Source organism: Ammospiza nelsoni, chromosome 28 (assembly GCF_027579445.1).
Source record: "Ammospiza nelsoni isolate bAmmNel1 chromosome 28, bAmmNel1.pri, whole genome shotgun sequence".
NCBI lineage: Eukaryota > Metazoa > Chordata > Aves > Passeriformes > Passerellidae > Ammospiza > Ammospiza nelsoni.
In genome coordinates this window covers 1010675-1038236 of record NC_080660.1, presented here as the reverse complement: position 1 = coordinate 1038236, position 27562 = coordinate 1010675, and the positions used below count along the sequence as shown (strand labels likewise).

The window sequence follows — 27562 nt, the reverse complement described above, 5'->3', positions numbered from 1 at the left end:
CGCCGGGGGAGAAGTCGCGCGCCGCCACCGCGCGCCGCCGGCAGTACCCGGATGTTCAGGGCTCGGGGACCCATTAAAGGCGCCCCGCGGGGAAGCTCGGCGCGTTCCCATTGGTGCAGCGGCACGTCAATCATTGTTGAGACATCCAGTGAAAGCTGGCAGGCGGGATAAGAGAGGATCGTAGCGATTCCATTGGTGAGATCTCGTGCCAGTCTGCGCGCCGCACCAATGGGCGTCGCGGCTGGGGTCGGGAGGCGGGGCGGGCGCGGCGGCGGCGGCGGCCAATCAGCGGCATTGTTTGTGGTGGTGCCGGTTGCGCTCGGCGGCGGCCGCGTCTGCTCCGCCCGCCCGGCCCGGGACCCCCGGGACCGCCCGGGACCCGCCGGGAGCCACCGGGAACCGTCCGGAGGGAACCGTCCGGAACCCACCGGGAACCGCCGGGAACCCGCCGAGACCCCCCGCGACCCCCGAGCCAGGTGAGGCCCGCGGGGGCGGCGGGGCCGGGCCCGGCGGGGGCGGGGCAGGGCCTGCCTGGGGGGGGGGGGGGGCGAGAACCGGGGCTGAGGGGGATTTTGGGGAGTCAGGCGGATTTTGGGGGGCTGAGAGTGGATTTTTTGGGGGGCTCAGGGGGATTTTGGGGGCTGAGGGCAGCAGGCAGAGCCCGAGGGGTTGGGCGGCGGCGGAGCTCGGATTTGGGGGAGCAGAGCTCGGATTTGGGGGAGCAGCGCGCAGGGATTTTGGGGGGCAAAGCTGAGGGATTTTAGGAGGCAGAGCTCAGATGTGGGGGAGCAGAGCACAGGGATTTGGGAGTGCGGAGCTCGGGGATTTGGGGGAGCAGAACTGAGGGATTTTGGGGGAGCCAAGCTGAGGGATTTCGGGGGAGCAAAGCTCAGATTTTGGGGAGCAGGGCTCAGGGATTCTGGGGAGCAGAGCTCAGATTTTGCAGGGTAGAGCTGGGGGATTTTGGGGGATAGAGCTGAGGGATTTGGGGGAGCAGAGCTCAGATTTGGGGGAGCAGAGCCAGGAATTTTTGGGGAGCAGAGCTCAGGGGTTTTGGGGAGCAGAGCACAGCGATTTTGGGAGTGCGCAGCTCAGGAATTTTAGGGAGCAGAGCTCAGATTTGGGGGAGCACGTCACAGGGGTTTTGGGGGCAGAGCCGGCAGGATTGGGGTCACAAAGCAGACACGTCTGGGGGGAAAGAGCTCGGATTTTGGGGAGCAGAGCTCAGAGATTTGGGAGTGCGGAGCTCTGGGATTTTGGGGAGCAGAGCACAGGGATTTTTTGGGGGGCGACTCTCAGGGATTTTGGGGACAGAGCACAGGGATTTTTTGGGGGCAGCACTCAGGGATTTTGGGGAGCAGAGCTCAGAGATTTTGGGGAGCAGAACTGAGGGATTTTTGGCGTGCAGAGCTGAGGGATTTTGGGGAGCAGAACTGAGGGATTTTGGGGAGCAGAGCTCAGGGATTTTGGGGAGCAGAACTGAGGGATTTTGGGGAGCAGCTCTCAGGGATTTTGGGGAGCAGCTCTCAGGGATTTTGGGAAGCAGAGCTCAGGGATTTTTGGCGTGCAGAGCTCAGGGATTTTGGGGAGCAGCTCTCAGGGATTTTGGGGAGCAGCTCTCAGGGATTTTGGGGAGCAGAGCTCAGGGATTTTTGGCGTGCAGAGCTGAGGGATTTTGGGGAGCAGCTCTCAGGGATTTTGGGGCTCATCCCGGGCGGTTTGGGGGCGCTCCGGGCAATCCCCCGGGCAATCCGGGGCTGTTCCCGATAGGATTGAGGGGTGCGGATCCCGGAGCCCCCCGGGTCGCCCCCTCGAGCCCCGCTTTGTTCCGTGCGGGCTCCGGGGCCGCTCCCGGTTCCCGGTTCCCGGTTCCTTCCCGCGCCGTTTCCCGGCCGCATCCCGGATTTCCTCCCCGCGGGATTCTCCCTCTTTTCCTGCCCCCCCACCCCCCCATTTGGGAAACTTCGCCGTCCCCGCCCGGGCCGGGTGGGATCGGGGGCTGGGAGGGGGCGCGGACCCCTCCTCAGCCGTTCTGGGCAGCTGGGTCCTCTCCCAGCACGGATCCACAGGGTTTCTCCTCGCAGGGATTGAGGGTTTCTCCTCCCAGGATCTGAGGCTTCCTCCTTGCCCAGATTCCCCAAATTGAGGCGATTTTGGGCGCTTTGGAGCCTGGAGAGGGATCTGTGATGGCGGGGGGAGGGGGTGGCTTGCCGGGAACTGAGGAGGAGGAGGAGGAGATTTGGGAATCTGGGAGCAGGGAGGAAGAGCCGGGATCCATTGGCTTTTCCCGAGCGTTTCTGATTTATTTTATTTTATTTTTTAATTTTAACATCCATTTGATTTTTTTTTTTTTTTTTTTTTTTTGGAGCTTCCTCGGCCGCTGCCGGGCGGGAGGAGGAGGAGGAGGAGGAGGAGGAGGAAGGGGGAGCTCGGCAATGGGAGCAGCTCCTCCTGGCAGGAGTGTGGGAGGATTTGACTCCTGTTCCTCGCTGCTCCCGGCTGGGGGCTGGGGCGGAGGAGGCAGCCGCGCTTTTGGGGGAATTTCTGGCGTTTTAAGGACTGGGGGGTGCCCAATCTGAGAGACCCTGGCACGTGCCAGGGTCTGGGACATCCCCCAAAATCTGCGTGGTGTTGGGGTGCAGTGGAGCTTCCATAGGGAATCCCTGCTGGGATTTGGTGGGGTTGGAGCTGCTGGGATCCATCTGTGGTTGTTCCACGCTCTGATCCTTTGGGATCTTGGTGCCACCTTGTCCTGGCACCTTTCCTGGTCACGAGGCTGGCGCTGCCTCCATCCATCTCCCAGGATTTGGGACATCCCCCATGCTGAGGTTGCTGTTGGGGTGCAGTGGAGTTTGCACAGGGAATCCCTGCTGGGAATGCAGGGTTGGGCAGGGATTTGGTTGGATCCATCCAAGGTCTCCATGGTGGTTCCATGCTCTGATCCTTTGGGATCTTGGTGCCACCTTCCCCTGGCACCGTTCCTGGTCGCGAGGCTGGCACCTTGGTGGTGTTGGAACCTCTTGGGATCCATCCAAGGTCTCCATGGTGGTTCCACGCTCTGATCCTTTGGGATCTGGGTGCCACCTTGTCCTGGCGCCGTTCCTGGTCACGAGGCTGGCACTGCCTCCATCAATCTCCCAGGATTTGGGACATCCCCCATGCTGAGGTTGTTCTTGGGGTGCAGTGGAGTTTGCACAGGGAATCCCTGCTGGGAATGCAAGATTGGGCTGGGATTTGTCACCTTGGTGGTGTTGGAACCTCTTGGGATCCATCCAAGGTCTCCATGGTGGTTCCATGCTCTGATCCTTTGGGATCTCGGTGCCACCTTCCCCTGGCACCGTTCCTGGCACTGCCCCCATCCCTTTTCCATCTCCCCCCGAGCAGGGCGGCTCCCGGGCTGCCCTCGGGTGCTGTTTCACGTGGAGAGCAGCAATTCCTGCCTGGCAGGATGGATTTATCCCGCTCAGGATGTTCCTGGAAGCACCTTCCCCTCCAGTGCCACCTCCCAGGGGGGTTGGGATCCGCGTTCAGGAGAGCAATTTCCCGAATTTTCAGCTTTTTCCTGATTATTTCCCAGTTCATCGACAGTTTTCCATGCTTGGATCTTCCATCTCCAATGGCAAAAATGCTCCTTGATCCGTGGTTGTTCCTGGTGGGAATCTGTGGCTTTGGCTTTCACATGGATCCTGGAATTCTGTCCCAGGGATGGGTGGCGTTGTGTTTGCTGTGGGGTTTTTTGGTGTTTTAGGATTTTTTCCAGGTTTTTAGGGAAATCTGTGGCTTTGGGTTTCACATGGATCCTGGAATTCTGTCCCAGGGATGGCTGGGGTTGTGGGTTGTGTTTGCTGTGGGGTTTTTTGGTGTTTTAGGATTTTTCCAGGTTTTTAGGGAAATCTATGGCTTTGGGTTTCACATGGATCTTGGAATGGCTGGCGTTGTGTTTGCCGTGGGTTTTGTTGGTGTTTTAGGATTTTTTCCAGGTTTTTAGGGGAATTCTGTATTTTGCACCATTTAGGGATGCTCTCCTGGTTGGGATGGGATGGGATGTGCTGGGGTGCACCCCCATTCCTCTGCAGGAGTTTCTCACACTGAGCTGGGGCAGGTGGGGCAGGAGGAGGCTGCAGTGCTGGCCTTGGTTCTGGTTTTGTTTTTATTTTTATTTCTTTATTTTCCTTTTTAATTTTTCTTTTTTTTTATTTTTCCTTTTATATTTTTTCTTTTTTCTTTTTCTTTTTTTTAAATTATTTTCCCCTTTTTATTTTCCTTTATATTTATTTTTCTTTTAATTATTTTTCTTTATTTTTTCTTGTTCTTTTTCTTTTTTTATTATTTTTCCCTTTTTATTTTTCTTTTTTAATTTTTCTTTATTTTTCTTTTTTTCTCTCTTTCTTTTTTCTTTTTTCTTTTTTCTTTTTTCTTTTTTCTTTTTTCTTTTTTCTTTTTTCTTTTTTCTTTTTTCTTTTTCTTTTTTCTTTTTTCTTTTTCTTTTTCTTTTTCCTTTTTCTTTTTTCTTTTTTCTTTTTCTTTTTTCTTTTTCTTTTTTTTTCTTTTCCTCTTTTTTCTTTTTTTTTTAAATTTTTTTCTTTGTTTTTATTTTAATTTTTTAATGCTTCACTTAAAATATCTATTATTATTATTATTAATTTTAATTTTTCTTTATTTATTTCTCTTTTTTATCCCCCGATTTTCCCCTGAGCCTGGCCCTTCCCAGCCCTGGCAGGCTCAGGATGGGGAAGGGAATCATCCCCTCAGAGCCCCGGGTTCCCTCAGTGCCCTTGGACTGGAATTTGTGCCGGTGGCATCTGGAACATTCCTGAGCCCTGTGCTCAGCCCCAGCCCCGGAATCCTCGGGGAGTTTTGGGAGCGGCGCTGCCAAAGGCAGAAGGGCCCCGAGGAGCCGGCTTTGGGTTTCAGGGGTGCTCCCCCATCCATCCATCATCCATCCATCCATCCATCATCCACCCATCCATCCATCATCCATCCATCCATCCATCATCCACCCATCCATCCACCCATCCATCATCCACCCATCCATCCATCCACCCATCCACCCATCCATCCATCCATCATCCATCCATCATCCATCCATCCATCCATCCATCATCCATCCATCCATCCATCATCCATCCATCCATCATCCATCCATCCATCCATCCATCCATCCATCATCCATCCATCCATCCATCATCCACCCATCCATCCACCCATCCATCATCCACCCATCCATCCATCCACCCATCCACCCATCCATCCATCCATCATCCATCCATCATCCATCCATCCATCCATCCATCATCCATCCATCCATCATCCATCCATCCATCCATCCATCCATCCATCCATCCATCCATCATCCATCCATCCATCCATCCATCCATCCATCCATCCATCATCCATCCATCCATCCATCCATCCATCCATCCACCCATCCATCATCCATCCATCCACCCATCCATCATCCATCCATCCATCCATCCATCCATCCATCCATCCATCATCCATCCACCCATCCATCATCCATCCATCCATCCATCATCCATCCATCCATCATCCATCCATCCATCCATCATCCATCCATCCATCCATCCATCCATCATCCATCCATCATCCATCCATCCATCCATCCATCCATCCATCCATCCATCCATCCATCATCCATCCATCCATCCATCCATCCATCCATCCATCCATCATCCATCCATCCATCCATCCATCCATCCATCCATCATCCATCCATCCATCCATCCATCCATCCATCCATCCATCCATCCATCATCCATCCACCCATCCATCATCCATCCATCCATCCATCATCCATCCATCCATCATCCATCCATCCATCCATCATCCATCCATCCATCCATCCATCCATCATCCATCCATCATCCATCCATCCATCCATCCATCCATCCATCCATCCATCCATCCATCCATCATCCATCCATCCATCCATCCATCCATCCATCCATCCATCCACAGTGTCCATCCTGCTGCAGACGTTCCATCCCCGAGTGGGGCTCTGGGGCTGAGCCCCAACATTGTCCCGTTCTGGAGCCCCCGGGGGCGGAGGGGATGGGAGGAGTTGGGTTTGTGGGGTTCTCCATGCCCGGGGTGTTCTATCCCCAATAAAATGTGGGGTTCATTGCCGTGGAGTGCCAGGAGATGGGTGTGTGAACCACGGGATTTTATGGGATCAGACTGAGCCAAAGCCTGTGCGAGCAGGAGGCTGCTCCTGTCACCCATGCCAGTGTTCACTCTTGCTTTCCCAGCAGGAAATGCCCCAAAATCCGCCTGAAATCCCCCAAAATCTGCCTGGAATCCCCCAAAATCTGCCTGAAATCCCCCAAAATCTGCCTGAAATCCCCCAAAATCTGCCTGGAATCCCCCAAAACCCGCCTGAAATCCCCCAAAATCTGCCTGAAATTCCTCAAAATCCACCTGAAATTCCCCAAAATCCGCTTGGAATCCCCCAAAATCTGCCTGAAATCCCCCAAAACCCGCCCGAAATCCCCCAAAACCCGCCTGAAATCCCCCAAAATCCGCCTGAAATTCCTCAAACACCACCTGAAATTCCCCAAAATCCGCCTGAAATTCCTCAAACTCCGCCTGAAATCCCCCAAAGTCCGCCTGAAATCCCCCAAAATCCACCTGAAATTCCCCAAACTCCGCTTGAAATTCCCCAAACTCCACCCAAAATTCCCTAAAATCCGCCTGAAATTCCCCAAACTCCAGGAGCAGAGCCCCAGGTGTGCTCCCCCAATCGGGATTTTCTGGCTGGAAAACCTGCCTGGGCTGTTTCCCACAGGATCCAGGGCCCCCAGGGGACTTTTGGTGCTCCAGGGATTGGTCCTGGGCTGGAGGAAGGGTTGGGAATCTCAGCTGCTCCCAGTTTGCTCCCAGTTTGCTCCCAGTTGCAGCTGGGGTGCAGGTGGAGGAGGAGCTCCATAAGGAATTTCCCAGCTCCTCAAACACATCCCGGTGCTGAGGGATTCTGAGGGCAAAGGCAGCAACCGGAGGGACACAGAATTCCAGGGAATTCCAGAATTATCCCATTGTTCTCCTTGGGTGACTCCAAACTTTCTGCTTGGGGGAAAAAAAAAAAAAAAAAAAAAAAAACAAACCCAAACTTGGATTTTCCTCTTTATTAAATCCTGGATTCCAGTCCAATCTCTGAGCCCTGAGAAATCCCAGCAGCTCCTTGTGCCACGGGGGCATTGCCATGGCTGGGTTTGCTCCTTGCATGGAATGGCCCCAGTGGAAGGTTGAGGAATTCCAGAACCCAAAATTTGCTGGTTTAACCTGGGAAGTTGGGGCTGCTGGGTGTGGGTTGGAATCCTGAATTCCCAGCAGGCAAAGAACACGTTCTGGAAGGGTTAACCCAGCTGGGATTGGGATGAATCCATAGGAGTGGGATTGTGGATTCCTGCTTTTCCAAGGAATGGCCTCAGTGGAAGGTTGATGGAATTCCAGAACCCAAAATTTGCTGGTTTTACTGGGAAATGCTGGGCTGGGAAGTTGGGACTGCTGGGTGTGGGTGGGGATGGCTCTGCTGTGCGTTGGGATGGGAATCCTGAATTCCCGTCAGACAAAGGACATTTTCTGAGGGGTTAACCCAGCTGGGATTGGGATGAATCCATAAGGAATGGCCTCAATGGAAGGTTAAGGAAATTCCAGAACCCAAAATTTGCTGGTTTCACTGGGAAGTGCTGGGCTGGGAAGTTGGGGCTGCTGGGTGTGGGTGGGAATTCTGAATTGCCATCAGGCAAAGGAAGGGTTAACCCAGCTGGGATTGGGATGGATCCCTGGGAATGGGATCGTGGATTCCTGCTTTTCCATGGAATGGCCTCAGTGGAAGGTTGAGGAATTCCAGAACCCAAAATTTGCTGGTTTTACTGGGAAGTTGGGGCTGCTGGGTGTGGGTTGGAATCCTGAATTCCCAGCAGGCAAAGAACACGTTCTGGAAGGGTTAATGCAGCTGGGATTGGGATGAGTCCATGGGAGTGGGATCGTGGATTCCTGCTTAATGCAGCTGGGATTGGGATGGATCCCTAGGAATGGGATCGTGGATTCCCACCTTCCCCTGGCCCTATCCTGGCAATCCTTTGGTTGTGTTGGGTTTGTGGCGGGAGCTCCCTGAGCGAGGCCTTCCCTGGAGATCAGGAAGCTTTTGGATTCCCATTGAATGGCAAAATTGGGGAAAAAAAATCATCCCTTTCCCTGCTTTATCATCCTCCAGTTTTCCCAGAATCTCTTCCTGGTTACACAGTGTCAGCCTGAAGCCAGCTTGGGATGGCTCCAATTCCCGGTGCTGTCGTTTGGGAGGAGGGAATTGGATCCAGGAATTCTGGTTTTGTTTTCCCAGTGGGGAGGAAGATCCAGGGATCCTCTGGGATAAAAGGAGCTCTGGTCAGGCTTCCCAAAGCCCTTTTCAGGAAACAGGAGCTCCCAGGGAGTGGATCCCCAGGGAAAAAGCCCAAATCCAATTCAGTGATGTTTGAGTGCCTCCTTTGCCCATCCTGGCTGGGAGGATCATTGGGAAGGTTGGGGCAGGAGCAGGGAGGGATTTCATCCCTTCCCAAATCCCCACCCAGCCCAAACAGGGATGGAAGGGCCCGAGGACAAGGGGGAGGATGGAAACAGGTGCTGAAAATCCAGGGAAATGGAGAAATGAAGGAATTTGCCGCTCTCCTGTGCCCTCTGCGTTTTCCATGGACGCAGCCTGGAATAAATCATCCCCGGGCCCATCCCACCCCCTCATTAGCTGATAAATCCATGGAAACGAGCATGCAATTAAAGCTAATTAATCCTTTCCCCCTTTGGAAACCAAATTGTTCCATTTTATCCAATAAAGGCAAACTGGGGGGTTCCAGTGCTGGAATTCCCAGGCTCCCACAGCTCAGGGGTGGAACGGGGCCCTGGATGTCGGGGATTGGGGGATTATCGGGGTGTTTTGCGGGGATCTGACATTTTCCATCTGCTCCAAGCCCTGTCCAGCCTGGCCTTGAGCACTTGCAGGGTTGGGGCAGCCCCAGATTCCCGGGATGATCTGTGCCAGGGAGGGCTGGAGTGAGGACAGGGCTGTTCCTCTGGCCGAGGAATCCCAAATGCCCAGGCTCAATCTCCCGTGTTTTGGTTTAAAACTGTGTTTTAAACTCCCATGTTTTGGTTTAAAACCATGTTTTCCTTTCCCTGGGATTCTCCATCTCCCGGATTTCCCATGTGGTGAATGCTCCAAGCTCTCGTTAATTCCTTAACGAGGCCCCAAGTTTGTCCCCATCCCGTTCCTGCTGGGACACCCTCAGCCCTGGGGATCCACAGTGGGATTTGGGCTCCTCTGGGATTGGGCTCAGGCGGATCAGGGGGTTTGGGACAGCCAGAATCACTCTGGATGCTCCTTCTGCAGGGCCAGCCCACGGGTGGCATCTCCCAGGCCTTGGCATCTCCAGGGAATGTTCCCAGGGAACGCTCAGCGTCTCCTCAGGGCTCTGCCCCTGCTCCCCGTGCTCCTTGCTGGGACCCTTTGGCATCTCCTCCTGCCCCTTCCCTTGGTGCCTTTTTTGGGATTTTGGCGTCGTCATTGGCATCCCTCGGTGTCTTCCTGGCTTCTTCCTTGGCATCTTCTGTGGCATCTTCATCCACATGCGGATGAATGTGCCCAGCGGATCCCTGGGCGCATTCTCTGGGCACAATCCCTTAGCACATTCTCAGATCCCTGGGCACATTCCCTGGGCACATTCCTGGATCCCTGGGCACCATCCCTGGGACCCCGGGCACATTCCCTGGGCACATTCTCTGGGCACAATCCCTTAGCACATTTTCAGATCCCTGGGCACATTCGCTGGGCACATTCTGAGATCCCTGGGCACCATCCCTGGGATCCCTGGGCACATTCCGTGGGCAAATTCTGCCCTGGGATCCCTGGGCACATTCTGGGATCCCTGGGCACATTCTGGGATCCCTGGGCACATTCCGTGGGCAAATTCTGCCCTGGGATCCCTGGGCACATTCTGGGATCCCTGGGCACATTCTGAGATCCCTGGGCACATTCTGAGATCCCTGGGCACATTCTGGGATCCCTGGGCACATTCTGAGATCCCTGGGCACATTCTGGGATCCCTGGGCACATTCCGTGGGCAAATTCTGCCCTGGGATCCCTGGGCACGTCCCGGGACCCCTCGGGACCCTCTCCGTGCCCCGGGCCCGGCCATCCCGAGGCCGCTCCGCGGTGTTTCGGCACTGGGAGGGGCGGCTCCCGGCGGCCCCGGGGCTCGTTTTTGGGAGGGAGAGAGTTAAAATTCCAGGGGAGGGAAGGAGCTTCCATGAATGAAGACAAAGTTTGGCGGGGGGCCAGCAGCGGGGGAGGGGGAGCGGGGAGGGGGCGGCCGAAATCCCAGCGAAAATCAAACCACCCCCCCCCCCCAAAAAAAGAAAAAAAATCCAGAGCCAGTTCCATGTCGGGAAGCGCCAAACCGCTCACGACCGGATTTTTTTTTTTTTTCTTTTTTAATTTTTTTTTCATTCAAAAAATTTTTTTTTTAATTCCTTTTTTTTTTTTTTTTTTTTTTTTTTTCCTCCTCTCCCTTCTCTTTTTCCCTGCCCCCGCGAGGCATCATGGGAAAAAGTCAGCATCCCCCCTTTTCTTTTGTTTAATAAAACAGAACGCGCATGATTGGCAGGGAAGGGCCCGCTCGGAGCGCGGCTCCGGCTCCGGCTGCGGCTGCGGCGGCTCCGATGGAGCGCGGGGCCCGGCCCGGCCCCGGCCGCCCCCCGCTCCCGCTCCTGCCCCCGCTCCTCCCTCGCTTTCTCGGCAGCTCGAGGCAGCAGCGGCGGGAGTACCGGACCTGTGAGTATCCGTCACACCGTGCCGGGTTCGTCAGGCAGTCCGCGCAAAAGGCTTCCTTAAGCTGATTTTTAAATTTTTTTTTTTTTTTTTGTTTTTTTTTGTTTTTATCGTGGTTTTATTTTGTGTCTGGAGGGAGTGTTTTAAGGAGGAAAGGAGCGCCGGTTTGCTGTCGGAGCGGATCCGTGATTCCCTTCTCGCTTCCCTCCCCCCTTTCCCCACCATCGCTATTCCCCTGGAATTCTCCCATCTCACCCTCCCTGCCGCCGCCTGGACGGGGGGTGGCAAAAATCCCGAAAAGCCCGGCCGTAACAATGCCTGGCATCGGTGTCACCCCTCCCCTGCCCCCGGCGATCGATCGAGTGATCGATTGGGCCGCGCATTGGTGATCGATGGCCCCGCCGAGCCGCACAAAGGCAGCGCCCGCAGTCGAGGAAATCGGGAAGCGTTGTTATATAAGGGAGCCTGGGAAGTCTGCGTCATCCCGGATGGGGAGGGGGCCGGGCGCTCCCTCCTCCCCCCGCCTCCCATCCCAGCGCTTTTTATTGGATTTTCTGTTCCCAGCTGGATTTGCCCTAAACGGGCCGTCCCAGGCAGATGTGCTGGAATTTTTATCTCTCTTTAAGAGTTTGTGGAGTTCTGGGGTCTTTCCCCCCTCCCATTTCAGGGCATAAAGCAGTTTCTGGAGTTCCTGCTCTCCTCACACATGCCAAAATCCTGGGGTGGGATGAGGTGTGAGGTTTGTGGTGCTGGACCCGGCCCTGGCATTCCCTGCTCCCGAGAAGTGGAGTTGGACAAGAGCACAAACTTAGGGAAGGGAAGCACTTCTGGGAGGGAGGATTTTCCTCCTTTCCTGCTTTTCCTGCTTCCCATTGTTAGTTTTGTACTTGACCCGGAGCTGCAGAATGTGAGGACATTCTGAGCTGGGGGTGCTGATCTGGAATCCAGGAGATCCAGGGTCTGGGAGATCCAGAATCTGAGAGATCCGGAATCATGGGGATCCAGGGTCTGGGAGATTTGGAATCTGGGAGATCCAGGGTCTGGGAGATCCAGAATCTGAGAGATCCGGAATCATGGGGATCCAGGGTCTGGGAGATTTGGAATCTGGGAGATCCAGAATCTGAGAGATCCATGGTCTGAGAGATCTGGAATCAGGGGGATCCAGGGTCTGAGAAATCCAGGGTCTGGGAGATCTGGAATGTGGGAGATGGGGAGCTGGGGGGATCCAGGGTGTGAGAGATTTGGAATTGGGGGGATCCAGAGTCTGGGAGATCTGGAATCAGGGGATCCAGGGTCTGGGAGATCTGGAATCCAGGAGATCCAGGGTCTGGGAGCTCTGGAATCAGGGGATCCAGGGGCAGGGAGCGCTGTCCCTGTGCTGGGATCCGGGAACAGCAGCAGAACTCCTGGAGCAGTTTGCTCTGTAGGAATTCCCACCCTGCCACATCCCAGTGCCCGCTCCCGTCCCTGCCCAAATCTTTCCTCGTATTCCCGTTCCCTCCTGGGAGCAGCCGTGTCCCTTCTGGGATGGCTCTGGGATCGTTTTTGGGGCTTCTCTGCTGTTCCTTTAATCCCGGTGCTCCTCCTGCTCCGGAGAAAATCCCCGTGAGCCGCCCTCACCCTCCCGTACCTGCTCGGGATTCCTGCCGGGCATTCCTGGAGCAGCAGCCTTGGGAGCTGCAGGGTTTTTGTTCTTTTCCCCTTCCCGGATCCCGCTGCCGCCGCCGAGCCGTTAAATTCTAATTACCTTTTTAGGTGATTATCCTTTTCCTGGCGTTCCCTGGGAATGCCGGCCCTGGGAGCCAGCCATTTTGTGTGCCGTGCCGAACGCGCGTTTGACGGCGGCGTCGGGATGGGCCGAGCCCAGATGGGAGCGGAGCCCCCGGAGCAGGGCTGGGGCCGGGTGGCTCCGGATGAGCTGCCAGCCCTGTGGAATCCCCATGGGATCGGCCGAGATTGACACCAGATCCTGGGATTTGGGGGGGTTTGGGCACCGGGAGTGTGCCCAGCTGAGCTGGATCTCACCAATTCCTGATCCCGGGGAAACGAGACTTCATTGGGATTTGGATGGGTTTTATTGCATCCAAATTTACGGGTTTATTCTGAGTGGTGTCCTGGGTTTGGAGTGACCAGGATGGTGCTGGAGCACCTCGGCTCCGGGGACGGATGTCAGGGATCACGTTGGGTTTGGATTCTGGGTTTCTCCCGGATGCCGTCACCGATGTCGGGATGGGCCGAGCCCAGATGGGAGCGGAGCCCCCGGAGCAGGGCTGGGGCCGGGTGGCTCCGGATGAGCTGCCAGCCCTGTGGAATCCCCATGGCATCAGCGGGGATTGACACCAGATCTTGGGATTTGGGGGGGTTTGGGCACCGGGAGTGTGCCCAGGTGAGCTGCAGGTGTTGAGTCTCACCAACTCCTGATCCCGGGAAAATGGGACTTCAATGGGATTTGGATGGGTTTTATTCCATCATATCTGAATGATGTCTGGGTTTGGAGTGACCAGGATTGATCCCAGATCCTGGGATTTAGGGGGGTTCAGGCAGTGGGAGCGTGCCCAGGTGAGTTGGATCTCACCAATTCCTGCTCCCTGATCCTGGGGAATTGGACTTCAGTGTGATTTGGATGAGTTTTATTCCGCCAGTCTCATATCTGAATGTCTGAGTTTGGCACGTGGATCCCTTGTGGGGGATCAGGGATTGTTCCTGGTGGATCAGGGATCCCTCGTGGCAGATCAGGGATCCCTCCTGGTGGATCAGGGATTGTTCCTGGAGGATCACTGGATTGCTCCTGGTGGATCAGGGATTGTTCCCGATGGATCAGAGATCCTTCCTGGTGGATCAGAGATCCCTCCTGGTGGATCAGGGATTGTTCCTGATGGATCAGAGATCCCTCCTGGTGGATCAGGGATACCTTGTGGCAGATCAGGAATCCCTCCTGGTGGATCAGGGATTGTTCCTGGAGGATCACTGGATCGCTCCTGGTGGATCAGGGGTTCACTCTTGGTGGATCAGGGATCACTCCTGGTGGATCAAGGATTGTTCCTCGTGGATCAAGGATTGTTCCTGGCGGATCAGGGACCATTCCTGGTGCTGGATCAGGAATTACAACCCCTCCATGAGCTCCGGAGGACCCAAGGCTGGAAACTGGTGCTGGAAGACCAACGAGGGGATTGACCCAACAGAAAACCCTCCAAGGAGGCTGGGAAGGAGCTGGGACCTCCCTGGATAAACCCTGGCTGGAATTAACTCCTGCTGCTGCCAAGTTCTGGACTCCATCGGGTAAATCCCAGGATATTTCATCTCTCCCTGGATATTCCCACTTCCTTCTGGAATATTCCTTCTTTTGACCCAACTCACTCGCTCCAGCCTTTCAAATCCTCCCGCTGAGGTTTTTTTGGGGTTTTTTTTGTGTTGGATCTTTCCCCCTGTGGGCACCACATCCAACCTCCTTGGAAGAAGGGGCGCTGCTTTGTTTGTGCGCACCAAACCCGTCCTGCCGGGCCCCGTGGAGCAGGAGGAACGTGCCGGGGAGCGCGTGGTGCCACAGCAGGGACGGCACCCACAGACAGCTGGGAATCACCACCAGGGCCTGGCCAGCACCCTGGCATTCCTGGAAAGCCCCCCGAGGTCTGTGCAGCCCACCCTGCCCATCCCACCCTGCAGCCCCTGCAATCTTGGCTGCCAAGATTCCACGCCGTGCATTCAGCTCCCGTTTTCCATTGGTTTTGCCACCGTTTGGGAGTTTGTTTCCAGCGAGGAGGATTTTTCAGGTGGAAGCTGAAGGGAGAGGCTGTTCCCTGGGATGTGCTGATCACCCGGGGCTGTGCCCGAGGGCAGCAGGGCCGGATGATCCGGTTTGGGATGTGCCGAGACCGGAGCCTGTCCGACCTCCAGACAATTCCCGGCCCTGGAACCATTCCTGCTCTTTGCTGTGGATTTCTGCATGGAACCAGGAGCTCTCCCCTGGCTTTCCCAGCGCTCTGGAAATTCCCAGCGGACCCTCCCCTTCCCCCTCCGGCCACAGGGCCCCATTCAGCACCGAATCCGAAGCCTCATTTAATTTTTATTGGATCTGCCTGAGCCTGGAGAACCTCTGGAGCGGATTAAATAGTGCTGGGCCCCATTCCCGGTAACGGCACTTGGGGTTTGTTGGGAGTTTGCCAGAGGGGAGGGCACTGGGAGACCACCTTGGTGATGGAGCAGGGACTGAGGGCATCTCCAGAATTCCTGCAGGATGCTTCCACCGCCTGGAGAGGGCTGGGGAGATCTGCAGGATGCTGGAGGGGACAAGCGGGATGTTGGAGCAGGAGATCCTGGCTCTCCCTGCTGGATCCCATCTCCACGCTCAGGTCAGCTGTCCGTGGGAGCTCCTATCCCAGGCAGTGTTGCTCCTGTGCATCTCTCCTGCTGCTGCTCTGGCCGTGCCCGTTGCTGGCACGGGCTGCAGCCGCAGCGCCGGGCGCGGCTCCGGGCGCTCCCGGGTGTCTGGAGCGTCCCCGCTCCCCCCGGGGTCACCGCTGCGGGACGGGGGCGGGAGCGGCTCCCCCGGCCTGCCCCGGCTTGCCGGGCTAAATTTGGGAGACGTGCGGAGAGACGGGATCGGCAGGTAGGGAAGAGCCCCAGGTGCTCCTCGGAGGCTCCGTCCGGCGTTTTTTGGGATCGTATTTGGGATTTCCGTGGGTTTTCCTGCTGCCCTCGTGCTCCCGCTGTCTCCAGTGGGACTGAACCCGTGTGCCGATGTGCACATGCATCGTTCCAGGGATTTGTACCCTCTGGAAGGGTTTATCCCGGGAGTGACTCGGAGCCGGGTCCTGGCAGGTGAGGAGCAGCTCCAGGTGCTCCCCAGGACACTTTCTGTTCCCTGCAGAGCAAGGAATTCCCTGTTCCCCAGCCGGCCACACGGAATTCCCAGCGACTCCCCGGGTGTTTGTCCTGGTCCCCGGGTGTTTGTCCTGATTCCCCGGGTGTTTGTCCGGGTCCCCAGCCCTGCTCCTCAGGGAAAGGCCTCGCCCAGCTGCTCTGCAGGTGGAGCTCCCCTGGCCCTTTGTTGTCAGAGCTGGTTCCTTATCAGCCTGGGAGCGGCGTTGGGATGGGCTCCAGGCCTGGGATGGGGTTGGGATGGGCTCCTGCCTCTTTTCCAGAGGGCATTCCTGCACCTGGAGCTGAGGTGGGAGGGCGGGGATGGACCTGCCTGAGCATTCCTGCCTGGAGAAGGCACGGTGGGGATTTCCTGGCATTCCAGGGGCTTCATCCCAGCTCCCCTTCCTTGCTGAGCCCCATCCATGGAGTTTAGTCCCAAAGGAGGGATTGTGGTGCTGTTCTCAGGGACTGCACGGGCTTCAGAGGGGCAAACTCCTGACCTGGATGGGGACTTGGAAGGTTGGAGCTCTGTGAGGAGGTCAGAGCTCTCCGAGGGGTTGGAGCTCTGTGAGATTGGAGCTCCATGAGGAGATCAGAGCTCTGTGGGATTGGAGCTCTCCAAGGGGTTGGAGCTCTGTGGGATTGGAGCTCTTCAAGAGGTCGGAGCTCTGTGAGAAGATTGGAGCTCTGTGAGATTGGGGCTCTCCAGGGGGTTGGAGCTCCATGAGATCAGGGCTATCCTAGACGTTGGAGCTCTCCAGGGGGTCAGAGCTCCCGGAGGAGATCAGAGCTCTCCGAGACGTCAGAGCTCGGTGATATTGGAGCTCTCCAAGGCGTTAGAGCTCCATGAGGAGATTGGAGCTCTCCCAAATGTTGGAGCTCCATGAGGAGATCAGAGCTCTGTGAGGAGCCCAAGCTGAGCTCAGGGGGGATCCCGGGGGGGTTCCCTGGCCCCCTTGTCCCTGACCTGTCCCTGTCCCTCAGGATGGACCGCATGACGGAGGACGCGCTGCGCCTGAACCTGCTCAAGCGGAGCCTGGAGCCGGCCGAGGAGCGCGAGGACGTGCTGGCCAAGAGGCTGAAGATGGAGGGCCACGAGGCCATGGAGAGGCTGAAGATGCTGGCGCTGCTCAAGCGCAAGGACCTGGCGGGGCTGGAGGTGCCCCACGAGCTGCCCGTGAAGCCGGACGGGATCAAGGGCTACGAGGAGAAGCTCAACGGGAGCCTGAGGCCCCACGGCGACGGGCGCGGCGCGGCCCGGCCGGGCAAGGAGAACATCAACGACGAGCCCGTGGACATGAGCGCCAGGAGGAGGTGGGTGCTGGCAATTCCAGGGTGGGGGGAGCTGGGTTGGGGGTGAAATGGGGTTTGGGGGGTCCTGGAGAGCCCCTTGTGGTGACACCGAGAGCTGGGGATGGTGGGATGAGAGGGAATGGCTTCCATGGACAGAGGGTGGGTGGGATGGGAAGGTGGCCACAGAGATTTGTGGATTCCTCATCCCTGGAAGTGTCTGAGGCCAGGCTGGAGCAGCCTGGGACGGTGGGAGGTGTCCCTGGAGGGTCCTGCTCAGAGCGAGGAGCTGCATCCTCAGCGGAATTCCTTGGATATTGTGCAATGTGAGGGTTCCAGCGGGGCACCAGCGTCACACACGGACACTTGGATGGGCACAGGAAATCAGCCCTGGCAATGCTGGGAATGCTCCACTCTGAGCTGAGAACTGAGGCTGGGAATGTCTCATTTTCCTGGATTTTCCCTGGGAATGTGCTCCACCTCTCCTCACCTCTGCCTGCCTTCCTGGCCCTGGCTCCTCTCCAGTGACTCTGTTGGAATTCTGATCTCCCCTGCACAAAGGAAACCCAACAATTGGTGATTCCTCGTGGATGGATCCGTTTTACTTCTTGGATTTGGACTCTGGCTCTGCCTTGTTCCCCCGGTGGAATGTCAGTGATCCAGCCTGGATTTATTGGGATGCTCCTCAAAACAACCCCCAGGAGCTGCAGGAAGGACAGCCCTGACCCAGGAAAATCCCACCCAGATTGGAACTCCTGGCACTCAGCCTGCTTTGCCTCGGCCTCCTTCTCCTTGGGATGCTCTGGGATTTCTCTGCTGGAGCCCTGGTGCTTTGGAATATCCACAAAAGCAGCTGGAATGTTTGGGAGCAATCCCAGCTCTGAGCATCTCCCCAGCCCTGGAGCAGCCAAACCTGGGAGCTGGGATTGGCTCTGGGCTCCCTCCTGGGTGCTCAGAGTTTGGGATGAGAAATTCCACGGTGTCCCCTCACTGCAGGGACCTTCTGGGGAGCTGGAATCACCTCCACAATGGATTATCCCACACTTTTCCAAGGCTCTCCAGATGAAATCCAGGCTCTCAAAGGGCTTTCCTTGGACTCTCCTTGCCTGGATGGTCCCACCTGGATCCTGCTGGACTCCACCACTGATTTTTGGTTTTATTTCTTTGCCCTGCTGCTCCTTTGGTTTCCCAGCCCCGTCATGGATCAGATGGATATTCATGCAGGTTTTCCTTCATGGAATGAGCTTTTCCAATAGATTTGGGTTGGGATAGGCTTGGAGTGGTGCTGTTAATGGAGGGGGGCTCAGCCCCTTCTCCACCACAGTGAGGATTCCAGGCTGGAGTATCCCTGGAGTATCCCTGGAGTATCCCTGCCACTCCCTCCCATCCCAGCACCAGGACACGCTCCTGGTTCCCACCTCGTTCCCAGGTGGGATTTGCAGCCCTGGAGAGGGAGGGAGTGCGTTTGAGGGAGTCCTTCCCTCCTGGTGTCCATGGGAGCTGCACTGCTCTGGATCTGTGCTGGAATGAGGGGGATCCTGCTCCCAAAATCCCACATTGCTGATTCAGTGGGGCTCCCACATTCCTGCCTCACTGGGGCTCCCCAAATCCCAATTCCTGCCTCACTGGGGCTCCCAGATCCCCAGTTCCTGCCTTACTGGGGCCCCCCAATTCCTCCCTCACTGGAGCTCCCAAATCCCCAGTTCCTGCCTCACTGGGGCTCCCCAATCCCAATTCCTGCCTCACTGGGGCTCCCAAATCCCCAATTCCTGGGGGCTCCCCAATTCCTGCCTCACTGGGGCTCCCCAATCCCAATTCCTGCCTCACTGGGGCTCCCCAATCCCCAATTCCTGCCTCACTAGGGCTCCCCAATCCCCAATTCCTGCCTCACTGGGGCTCCCAAATCCCCAGTTCCTGGGGGCTCCCCAATTCCTGCCTCACCGGGGCTTCCCAAATCCCCAATTCCTGCCTCGCTGGGGCTCCCCAATCCCAATTCCTGTCTCAGTGGAGCTCCCAAATCCCCAATTCTGCCTCACTAGGGCTCCCCAGATCCCCAATTCCTGGGGGCTCCCCAGTTCCTTCCTCACTGGGGCTCCCCAATCCCAATTCCTGCCTCACTGTGCCTCCCCCAGTCCCCAATTCCTGCCTCAGTGGGGTTCCCCCAATCCCCAATTCTGCCTCACTGGGGCTCCCCAATCCCAATTTCTGCCTCACTGGGGCTCCCCAATCCCAATTTCTGCCTCACTGTGCCTCCCCCAATCCCCAATTTCTGCCTCACTGGGGCTCCCCAAATCCCAGTCCTGCCTCACTGTGCCTCCCCCAGTCCCCAGTTGTGCCTCAGTGGGGTTCCCAGTTGCTGCCTCACCGGTCCCTGTCCCCCACAGTGACCAGGAGCGGGGCAGGCTGACGCCGTCCCCGGACATCATCGTCCTGTCGGACAACGAGGCCTCCAGCCCCCGCTCCAGCTCCCGCATGGAGGAGCGGCTCAAGGCGGCCAACCTGGAGATGTTCAAGGTGAGGGGACGGGAATTCCCTCCTGGAAAGGCACGGGATGAGGGGGGTGAAGGGTTTGGGGAGGGATGAAATGTTTGGGGCGTTGGGGAGGGATGAAATGTTTGGGGCATTGGGGAGGGATGAAGCATTTTCGGGCATTGAGGAGGGATGACACATTTGGGGAGGGATGAAACATTTGAGGAAGGATGAAGCATTTGGGGAACTGGGGTGGGATGAAGCATTTGGGGCATTGGGGAGGATGAAGCATTTGGGGGAGGATGAAGCATTCGGGGAGGGATGAAGCTTTTGGGACATTAAGGAGGGATGAAGCATTTGGGGCATTGAGGGATGAAGCATTTGGGGAGGGATTGAAGCCTTTTGGGGCATTGGGATGGGTTGAAGCTTTTGGGACATTGAGGGGATGAAGCATTTGGGGAGGGATGAAGCATTTGGGGTATTGGGATGAAGCATTTGGGGAAAGATGAAGCATTTGGGGTATTGTGGGAGGATGAAGCATTTGGGGCATTTCTCAGCCAGTTCCAGGTGCAGCCCCCCTGTTCTCACACCTGTGGTCCCAATTCCCACTTGGATTCACCTTTCCCCTTTCCCTTGCTCACGTCCTGCTGGGTTTGTGGGGGTTTCCAGGGGAAGAGCCTGGAGGAGAGGCAGCAGCTGATCAAGCAGCTCCGGGACGAGCTGCGGCTGGAGGAGGCCCGGCTGGTGCTCCTCAAGAAGCTGCGGCAGAGCCAGCTCCAGAAGGAGAACGTGGTGCAGAAGGTGAGGGCTGGGCACGGCTGGGATGAGGGGTGCCCACGGAGCCCCCACCCCACGTGTGGGATTCCCTGAATCCCCTCCTGGGAGTGCAAATCCCGTCCTTGGTGCCCCCCAGACCCCCGTTGTCCAGAACGCCGCGTCCATCGTGCAGCCGTCGCCCGCCCACGTGGGACAGCAGGGCCTGTCCAAGATCCCCTCCCGGCCCGGAGCTCAGGGCGTGGAGCCGCAGAATTTAAGGACATTACAGGTGAGAATTCCTGGTTTTTCCTGGAAAATGCTGATTTTGGTGGGTGCACACTGAGCTGAGGGGTTTTTCCTTCAATTCCCGGTGTTTGGGTTTGGGTTTGTCAGGAATTAAGACTCAGTGATCCTCGTGGAGATGGATATTCCATGATTTTCTGAATGTCCGGTGTCCCAGAGTGGGGTGAGGATGGTGGGAATTCTCCAAGGCCTGCAGCCTCCCTGCTGCTCCCAATGGAGAAATGTTTGCTCCATGGATTTCTGCTCTCCTTGACCATGGGGAAAAGGTCCAGAGTCCTCAAAAATCCAGGAGAGTTTGGGGAAAAATGAGGGATTTGGGGCCTCCAATGGGAAATAGGGATGTGCCAGCTTGAGATGGGGGAAAGGGCCGCAATCCTGTAAAATCCAGGAGAGTTTGGGGAAAAATGAGGGATTTGGGGCCTTAGAGATTAATGGGATTCTGGATAAGGAGGAACTCCATGGATCAGGGAATCAATGCTCCAAGTTTTCCCTCATTTTTCTCCGATTTCATCACCGAGCTCTGGGGCGATGTTTGTGGTTATCCTGAGCTGGTTCCTGTGATTTAACCCCCAATTCCTCCTGGATCCCCCCCAGGGCCACAGCGTGATCCGCTCGGCCGCCAGCTCAGCCCTGCCCCACATGCTGATGTCCCAGCGCGTCATCGCCCCCAGCCCCGCGCAGCTCCAGGGCCAGCGCGGGCCCCAGAAACCCGGCCTGGTGCGCAGCTCCACGCCCGGCATGAGCCCCGCCATCAACTACCAGCCGGTGGGTCGCTGCTTTGGGCTGCTGTGGGCTGGTTGGGCACTGGTTTGGGCTGGTCTGCGCTGGTTTGGGCTGGTTGGGCACTGGTTTGGGCTGGTCTGCGCTGGTTTGGGCTGGTTGGGCACTGGTTTGGGCTGGTCTGCGCTGGTTTGGGCTCATTGGGTGCTGGTTTGGGCTGGTTTGGGCCAGTTTGCGCTGATTAGGGCTGATTTCCACTGGTTTGGGCTGGTTTTCACTCATTTGGGCTGGTTGAGCACTGGTTTGGGCAGGTTTTCAGTGGTTTGGGCTGCCTGGGCACTGGTTGGTATCGGTTTGCGCTCAGTTTTTACCGGTTTGTACTGGTTTGGGCAGTAGTTAAGGCTGGTTGAGCACTGGTTTGGGCACTGGTGTGTACCAGTTTGTACTGGTTTGGGCCAGTTTGCACCAGTTTGGGCCGGTTTGCACGACCCCCATCCCAAGGCCCCACCTGCTCCACAATTCCCGGGACTCCCCAGCCCTTCTGTCCCCGCAACAGCTCCTGGTGCTCCAGGGGTCTGTGACCCTGGCACTCCCAGCAATCCTGAATCCCCACCTGATCCCAAATCCCCCACTGTGATCCCAAATCCCCACCTGATCCCAAATCCACACCTGATTCCAAATCCCCACTCTGATCCCAAATCCCCACTGTGATTCTGAATCCCCACCTCCTCCTAAATCCCCACTGTGATCCCGAATCTCCACCTGATCCTAAATCAGTGCCCTGATCCCAAATCCCCACCTGATCCCAAATTTGTGCCCTGATCCTGAATTCCCCCTGTAATCCTGAATCCCCACCTGATCCCGAATTCTCACCCTGATCCCAAATCCCCACCTGACCCCATACCTCTCCCCCGCAGCAATCGGGCTTGTCGGTGCTGTGCCAGCGCTCGTCCTCCTCCACCATCTATATGAACCTCACATCCCAAATCTTCACCCTGACCCCAAATTCCCCCCATGATCCCAAATCTCCACCATGATCCCGAATCCCCATCAGATCCAAAATTCACGCCCTGATCCCAAATCCCCCTGGTGATGCCAAATCCCCACCTGACCCCATATCTCCCCCACAGCAATCGGGCTCGTCGGTGCCGTGCCAGCGCTCGTCCTCCTCTGCCATCTACATGAACCTACCATCCCAAATTTGCGCCCTGATCCCGAATCCCTCCATGATCCCAAATCCCCCACTGTGACCCCAAATCCCCACCTGACCCCAAACCCCCCTGTGACCCCAAATCCCCACCTGACCCCATACCTCTCCCCCACAGCAGTCGGGCTCGTCGGTGCCGTGCCAGCGCTCGTCCTCCTCCGCCATCTACATGAACCTCCCATCCCAAATTCGCGCCCTGATCCCGAATCCCTCCATGATCCTGCATCCCCACCTGATCCTGAATTCTCGCCCTGATCCCCGGTTCACACCCTGACCCCAAATCCCCCTGGTGATCCCAAATCCCCACCTGACCCCATACCTCTCCCCCACAGCAGTCGGGCTCGTCGGTGCCGTGCCAGCGCTCGTCCTCCTCCGCCATCTACATGAACCTCGCGTCGCACATGCAGCCGGGCTCGGTGGCCCGCGTGTCGTCCCCGCTCCCCAGCCCCAGCGCGCTCTCGGACGCCGCCAACTCGCAGGCCGCGGCCAAGCTGGCGCTGCGCAAGCAGCTGGAGAAGACGCTGCTGGAGATCCCTCCCCCGAAGCCGCCGGCGCCGCTGCTGCACTTCCTGCCCAGCGCCGCCAACAGCGAGTTCATCTACATGGTGGGGCTGGAGGAGGTGGTGCAGAGCGTCATCGACAGCCAAGGTGACGCCCAGGGTCACCCCGAAGGGGATCTGGGGGGTTTGACGCATAATTTGGGGCGTTTCGGGGTGGAATTGTGGGGTTTAGGGCTTTGGGGGTGGTTGGAAGGGTTGGAGAAGGAGGTGGTGAAATTGAAAGTTTGGGGTTGGTTTTTGCAGGTTTTTAAGGGGTTTGCAGACTAAATTTGTGGGATTTTAAATGAAATTTTTCAGGATTTTGGATGATTCGCGGGATTTTGGGTGATTTGTGGGATTTCCGCCAAAATGTCAGTATTTCGGGCAAAAATTTCAGTATATCCGTCCAGTTTTTGGTGATTTCAGTCAGGATTTTCAGGCTTTCAGCCCAAAATGTTGGGTTCAGACTGGGTGCAGGATTTTTGGCTGGTTCTGGCTGGGTGGAGGATTTTTGGCTGATCTGCAGGATTTCAGCCAAAAATTTCAATATTCCCCCTTAGTTTTTTGGTGATTTCAGTCAGGATTTTCAGTCTTTCACCCTGAAACATTGGGTTCTCTCTGGATGCGGGATTTTTGGCTGATTCGCCGGATTTCATCCAATTCCCATTATTTCAGCCAAAACTTTCACTATTCCCACCCAGTTTTTTGGCGGTTTCAGTCAGGATTTTCAATCTTTCACCCCAAAACATTGTGTTCTGTCTGGGTGCAGGATTTTTGACCATTTCTGTCAGGGTGTGGTATTTCAGCCAATTCACAGGATTTCATCCAACTTTGCATTATTTCAGCCAAAACTTTCACTATTCCCGCCCAGTTTTTTGGTGATTTCAGTTGAGATTTTCAGGATTTTAGCCCGAAACCCTGCATCCCGCGTGGGTGCTGAGCCGGGGTGTGTTGCAGGGAAGAGCGCCCCGGCGGTGCCGCGCGTGGAGCCGTTCGTGTGCGCGCAGTGCCGCACGGACTTCACGCCGCACTGGAAGCAGGAGAAGGGCGGGCGCATCCTGTGCGAGCAGTGCCAGACCTCCAACCAGAAGAAGGCGCTCAAGGCCGAGCACACGAATCGCCTCAAGAACGCCTTCGTCAAGGCCCTGCAGCAGGAGCAGGTGGGGATTGCTGGGAATGCCCCTTTCCCATGGCTCATCCCATCCCAAAGCATCCCAAACCACTCTGTCCCATCCCATTCCATTCTCCCCATCCCATTGTTCCCATTGGTCCCATCCCATTGATCCCATCCCATTGATCCCATCAATCCCATTGATCCCATCCCATTGTTCCCATCCCATCTATTCCATCCCATTGTTCTCATTGATCCCACCCCATTGTTCCTATTGATCCTATTGATTTCATCCCATCGATTCCATCCCATTGGATGTGGGATATGTGGGATCATTGTTCCCACTGATCCCATCCCATTGTTCCCATCCCATTGATCTCATCCCATCAATCCCATTGATCCCATCCCATTGTTCCCATTGATCCCATCCCATCGATTCCATCCCATTGTTCCCATTGACCCCACCCCATTGATCCTGTCCCACTCATCCCATCCCAGCCAGGTTGGCATTCCTGAGGAATTGAGCAGGGTGGCATTCCCAGGGGTGTCATTCCCATGGCTGTCTGTCCCATGTCTGTCTGTCTGTCCCACAGGAGATCGAGCAGCGGCTGCAGCAGCAGGCTGCCCTGTCCCATGGCTGTGTGTCATTGCCCTGTCTGTCTGTCTGTCTGTCCCACAGGAGATCGAGCAGCGGCTGCAGCAGCAGGCTGCCCTGTCCCATGGCTGTGTGTCATTGCCCTGTCTGTCTGTCTGTTTGTCCCACAGGAGATCGAGCAGCGGCTGCAGCAGCAGGCTGCCCTGTCCCCCACGGCCGCGCCCGCCGTGCCCAGCGTGGGCAAACAGGACGGGATCCTGCGGCACCACACGCTCCGGCAGGTGGGACGTGGGGTGTGGGATCAGGGGGTGGGATCAGGGGGTGGGATTGTGGGATCGTGGGGTAACGGGAGGGATTAATGGGGTGGGATCATGCGATCGCGGGATGGGATGATGAGATGGGATCATGGGATCATGGGGTGGGATTGTCGGATGGGATCGTGGGATAGTGGGATGGGATCATGGGATAATGGGGTAATGGGATCAGGGGATCATGGGGTGGGATCATGGGGATGGGACTATGGGACAATGGGATGGGATCGTGGGATGGGACCATGGGATTGTGGGATGGGATAATGGGATGAAATCATAGGATAATGGGATGGGACCGTGGGACGGGACCGTAGGATAATGGGATGGGGAGGGACAGGATGGCACTTGATGGGAATGGGACCATGGGAATGGGATGGGATCATGGAGATGGGGCCATGTGATAATAGGATGGGATCGTGGGGATGGGACAGGATGTGTGCATTGGGATGAGATTATGGGGATGGGATGTGTACATGGGGATGGCACGGGACAGGATGTGGTCATGGGGAGGTGCCCATCAGGATGGGTGCAATGTCCGCCCGTTCTCCCCATGCCCACACTCCCAACCCCGTGTCCGTGTGTCCGTGTGTCCGTGTGTTCAGGCCCCGCAGCCCCAGAGCAGCCTCCAGCGCGGCATCCCCACCTCCGCCCGCTCCATGCTCTCCAACTTCGCCCAGGCCCCGCAGCTCTCCGTGGCCGGGGGGCTCCTGGGAATGCCAGGTACGGCAGGAACGGGGCTGGGAGTGGCATGGGAACGATGGGATGGGATGGGATGAGTGGAGTGGGGTGGGATGGGATGAGTGGGATGGGATGGGATGGGATGGGATGAGTAGGATGGGATCAGATCAGATCAGCAGTGTGGGACATGCCCACTGGGTTTTGGGGCAAACTTTGGGAATTCCCTGTGCCAGCCCCGTCCTGGCCCTTCCTGCCTCATGGGGGTTTCGGGGTGGCTGTGGGGCTGTGGGATCTTTGGGGTCTCTGGGATCCATGGGGTCCCTGGTGTCAGTGCGGTGCTGGAGTCCTGTGCTCTCTCTGGGATCCGTGAGCTCTGTGGGCTCTGTGGGATCCATGGGTTCTGTGGGATCCATGAGCTCTGTGAGATCTGTGGGATCCTTGGGATCTGTGGGGTCCATAGGGTTTGTGGGCTCTGTGGGGTTCGTGGGCTCTGTGGGATCTGTAGAGGATCCATGCAATCTGTGGGATCTATGGGCTCTGTGGTCTCAGTGGGATCTGTAGGATTTCCATGGGATCTATAGGATTTCCGTGGGATCTGTGGGCTCTGTGGGATCCATGGGCTCTGTAGGATCTGTGGGATCAGTGGGATCTTTGGGATCTCTGGGGTGCCCAGGCTCTGTAGGATCAGTGGGATCCATGGGCTCAGTGTGATTTCCGTGGGCTCTGTAGGATCCCTGTGCTCAGTGTGATTTCTGTAGGATCAGTGGGCTCTGTGTGCTCAGTGTGATTTCCATGGGCTCAGTGGGATCTGTAGGATTTCTGTGGGCTCTGTAGGATCTGTAGGATCCCTGTGCTCAGTGTGGTTTCCGTGGGATCCCTGTGCTCTGTGGGATCCCTGCGCTCAGTGTGGTTTCTGTGGTTTCCGTGGGATCCCTGTGCTCAGTGTGGTTTCTGTGGGATCCCTGGGATCCCTGTGCTCTGTGGGATCCCTGTGCTCAGTGTGGTTTCTGTGGTTTCCGTGGGATCCCTGTGCTCAGTGTGGTTTCTGTGGGATCCCTGAGCTCAGTGTGGTTTCTGTGGGATCTCTGTGCTCAGTGTGGTTTCTGTGGTTTCTGTGGGATCCCTGTGCTCAGTGTGGTTTCTGTGGGATCCCTGTGCTCAGTGTGGTTTCTGTGGGATCCCTGTGCTCTGTGGGATCCCTGTGCTCAGTGTGGTTTCCGTGGGATCTGTGGGATCCCTGTGCTCAGTGTGGTTTCTGTGGGATCCCTGTGCTCTGTGGGATCCCTGTGCTCAGTGTGGTTTCTGTGGGATCCCTGAGCTCAGTGTGGTTTCTGTGGGATCCCTGTGCTCAGTGTGGTTTCTGTGGGATCCCTGTGCTCAGTGTGGTTTCTGTGGTTTCTGTGGGATCCCTGTGCTCAGTGTGGTTTCCGTGGGATCTATGGGATCCCTGTGCTCAGTGTGGTTTCTGTGGTTTCCGTGGGATCCCTGCGCTCAGCGTGGTTTCCGTGCCGTCCCCAGGGGTGAACATCGCGTACCTGAACGCCGGCATCGGGGGCCACAAAGCGTCGAGCCTGGCGGACCGGCAGCGGGAGTACCTGCTGGATATGATCCCGCCGCGCTCCATATCGCAGTCCATCAGCGGGCAGAAATAGCCCCGGATCCCCACAGCCCCAACCGGGCCGGGCTGAGCCGGGCTGGGCTGAACCAGGCTGACCTGAACCAGGCCGGGCGCCGCCGCTGCCTCCCGGGGACGACACAACAGATCAGACCGAGAACCCCCGAGAAACAAACAGCGAAAACAAAAGAAAAACAGCGACCCAGACGCAAGAAACATTTCAGAGGCGCCTGCCCCCGGTGCTCCCAGCCCGAAATCCCCTCGGTTC

The 27562-nt window shown here is 56.8% G+C and overlaps 1 protein-coding gene across 1 annotated transcript; it reads left to right on the top strand.

The window, feature by feature from the left end:
- Window positions 1-323: 323 nt before the first annotated feature.
- On the top strand, window positions 324-27562 carry GATAD2B (GATA zinc finger domain containing 2B). The gene is made up of 11 exons (XM_059490294.1): window positions 324-476; window positions 16685-17014; window positions 19375-19504; window positions 20129-20260; window positions 20373-20504; window positions 21113-21283; window positions 22778-23093; window positions 23942-24144; window positions 24861-24971; window positions 25604-25721; window positions 27198-27562. Exons 2-11 carry the CDS (start codon window positions 16686-16688, stop codon window positions 27329-27331), a joined length of 1776 nt encoding a protein of 591 aa, XP_059346277.1. The 5' UTR covers window positions 324-476; window position 16685; the 3' UTR covers window positions 27332-27562.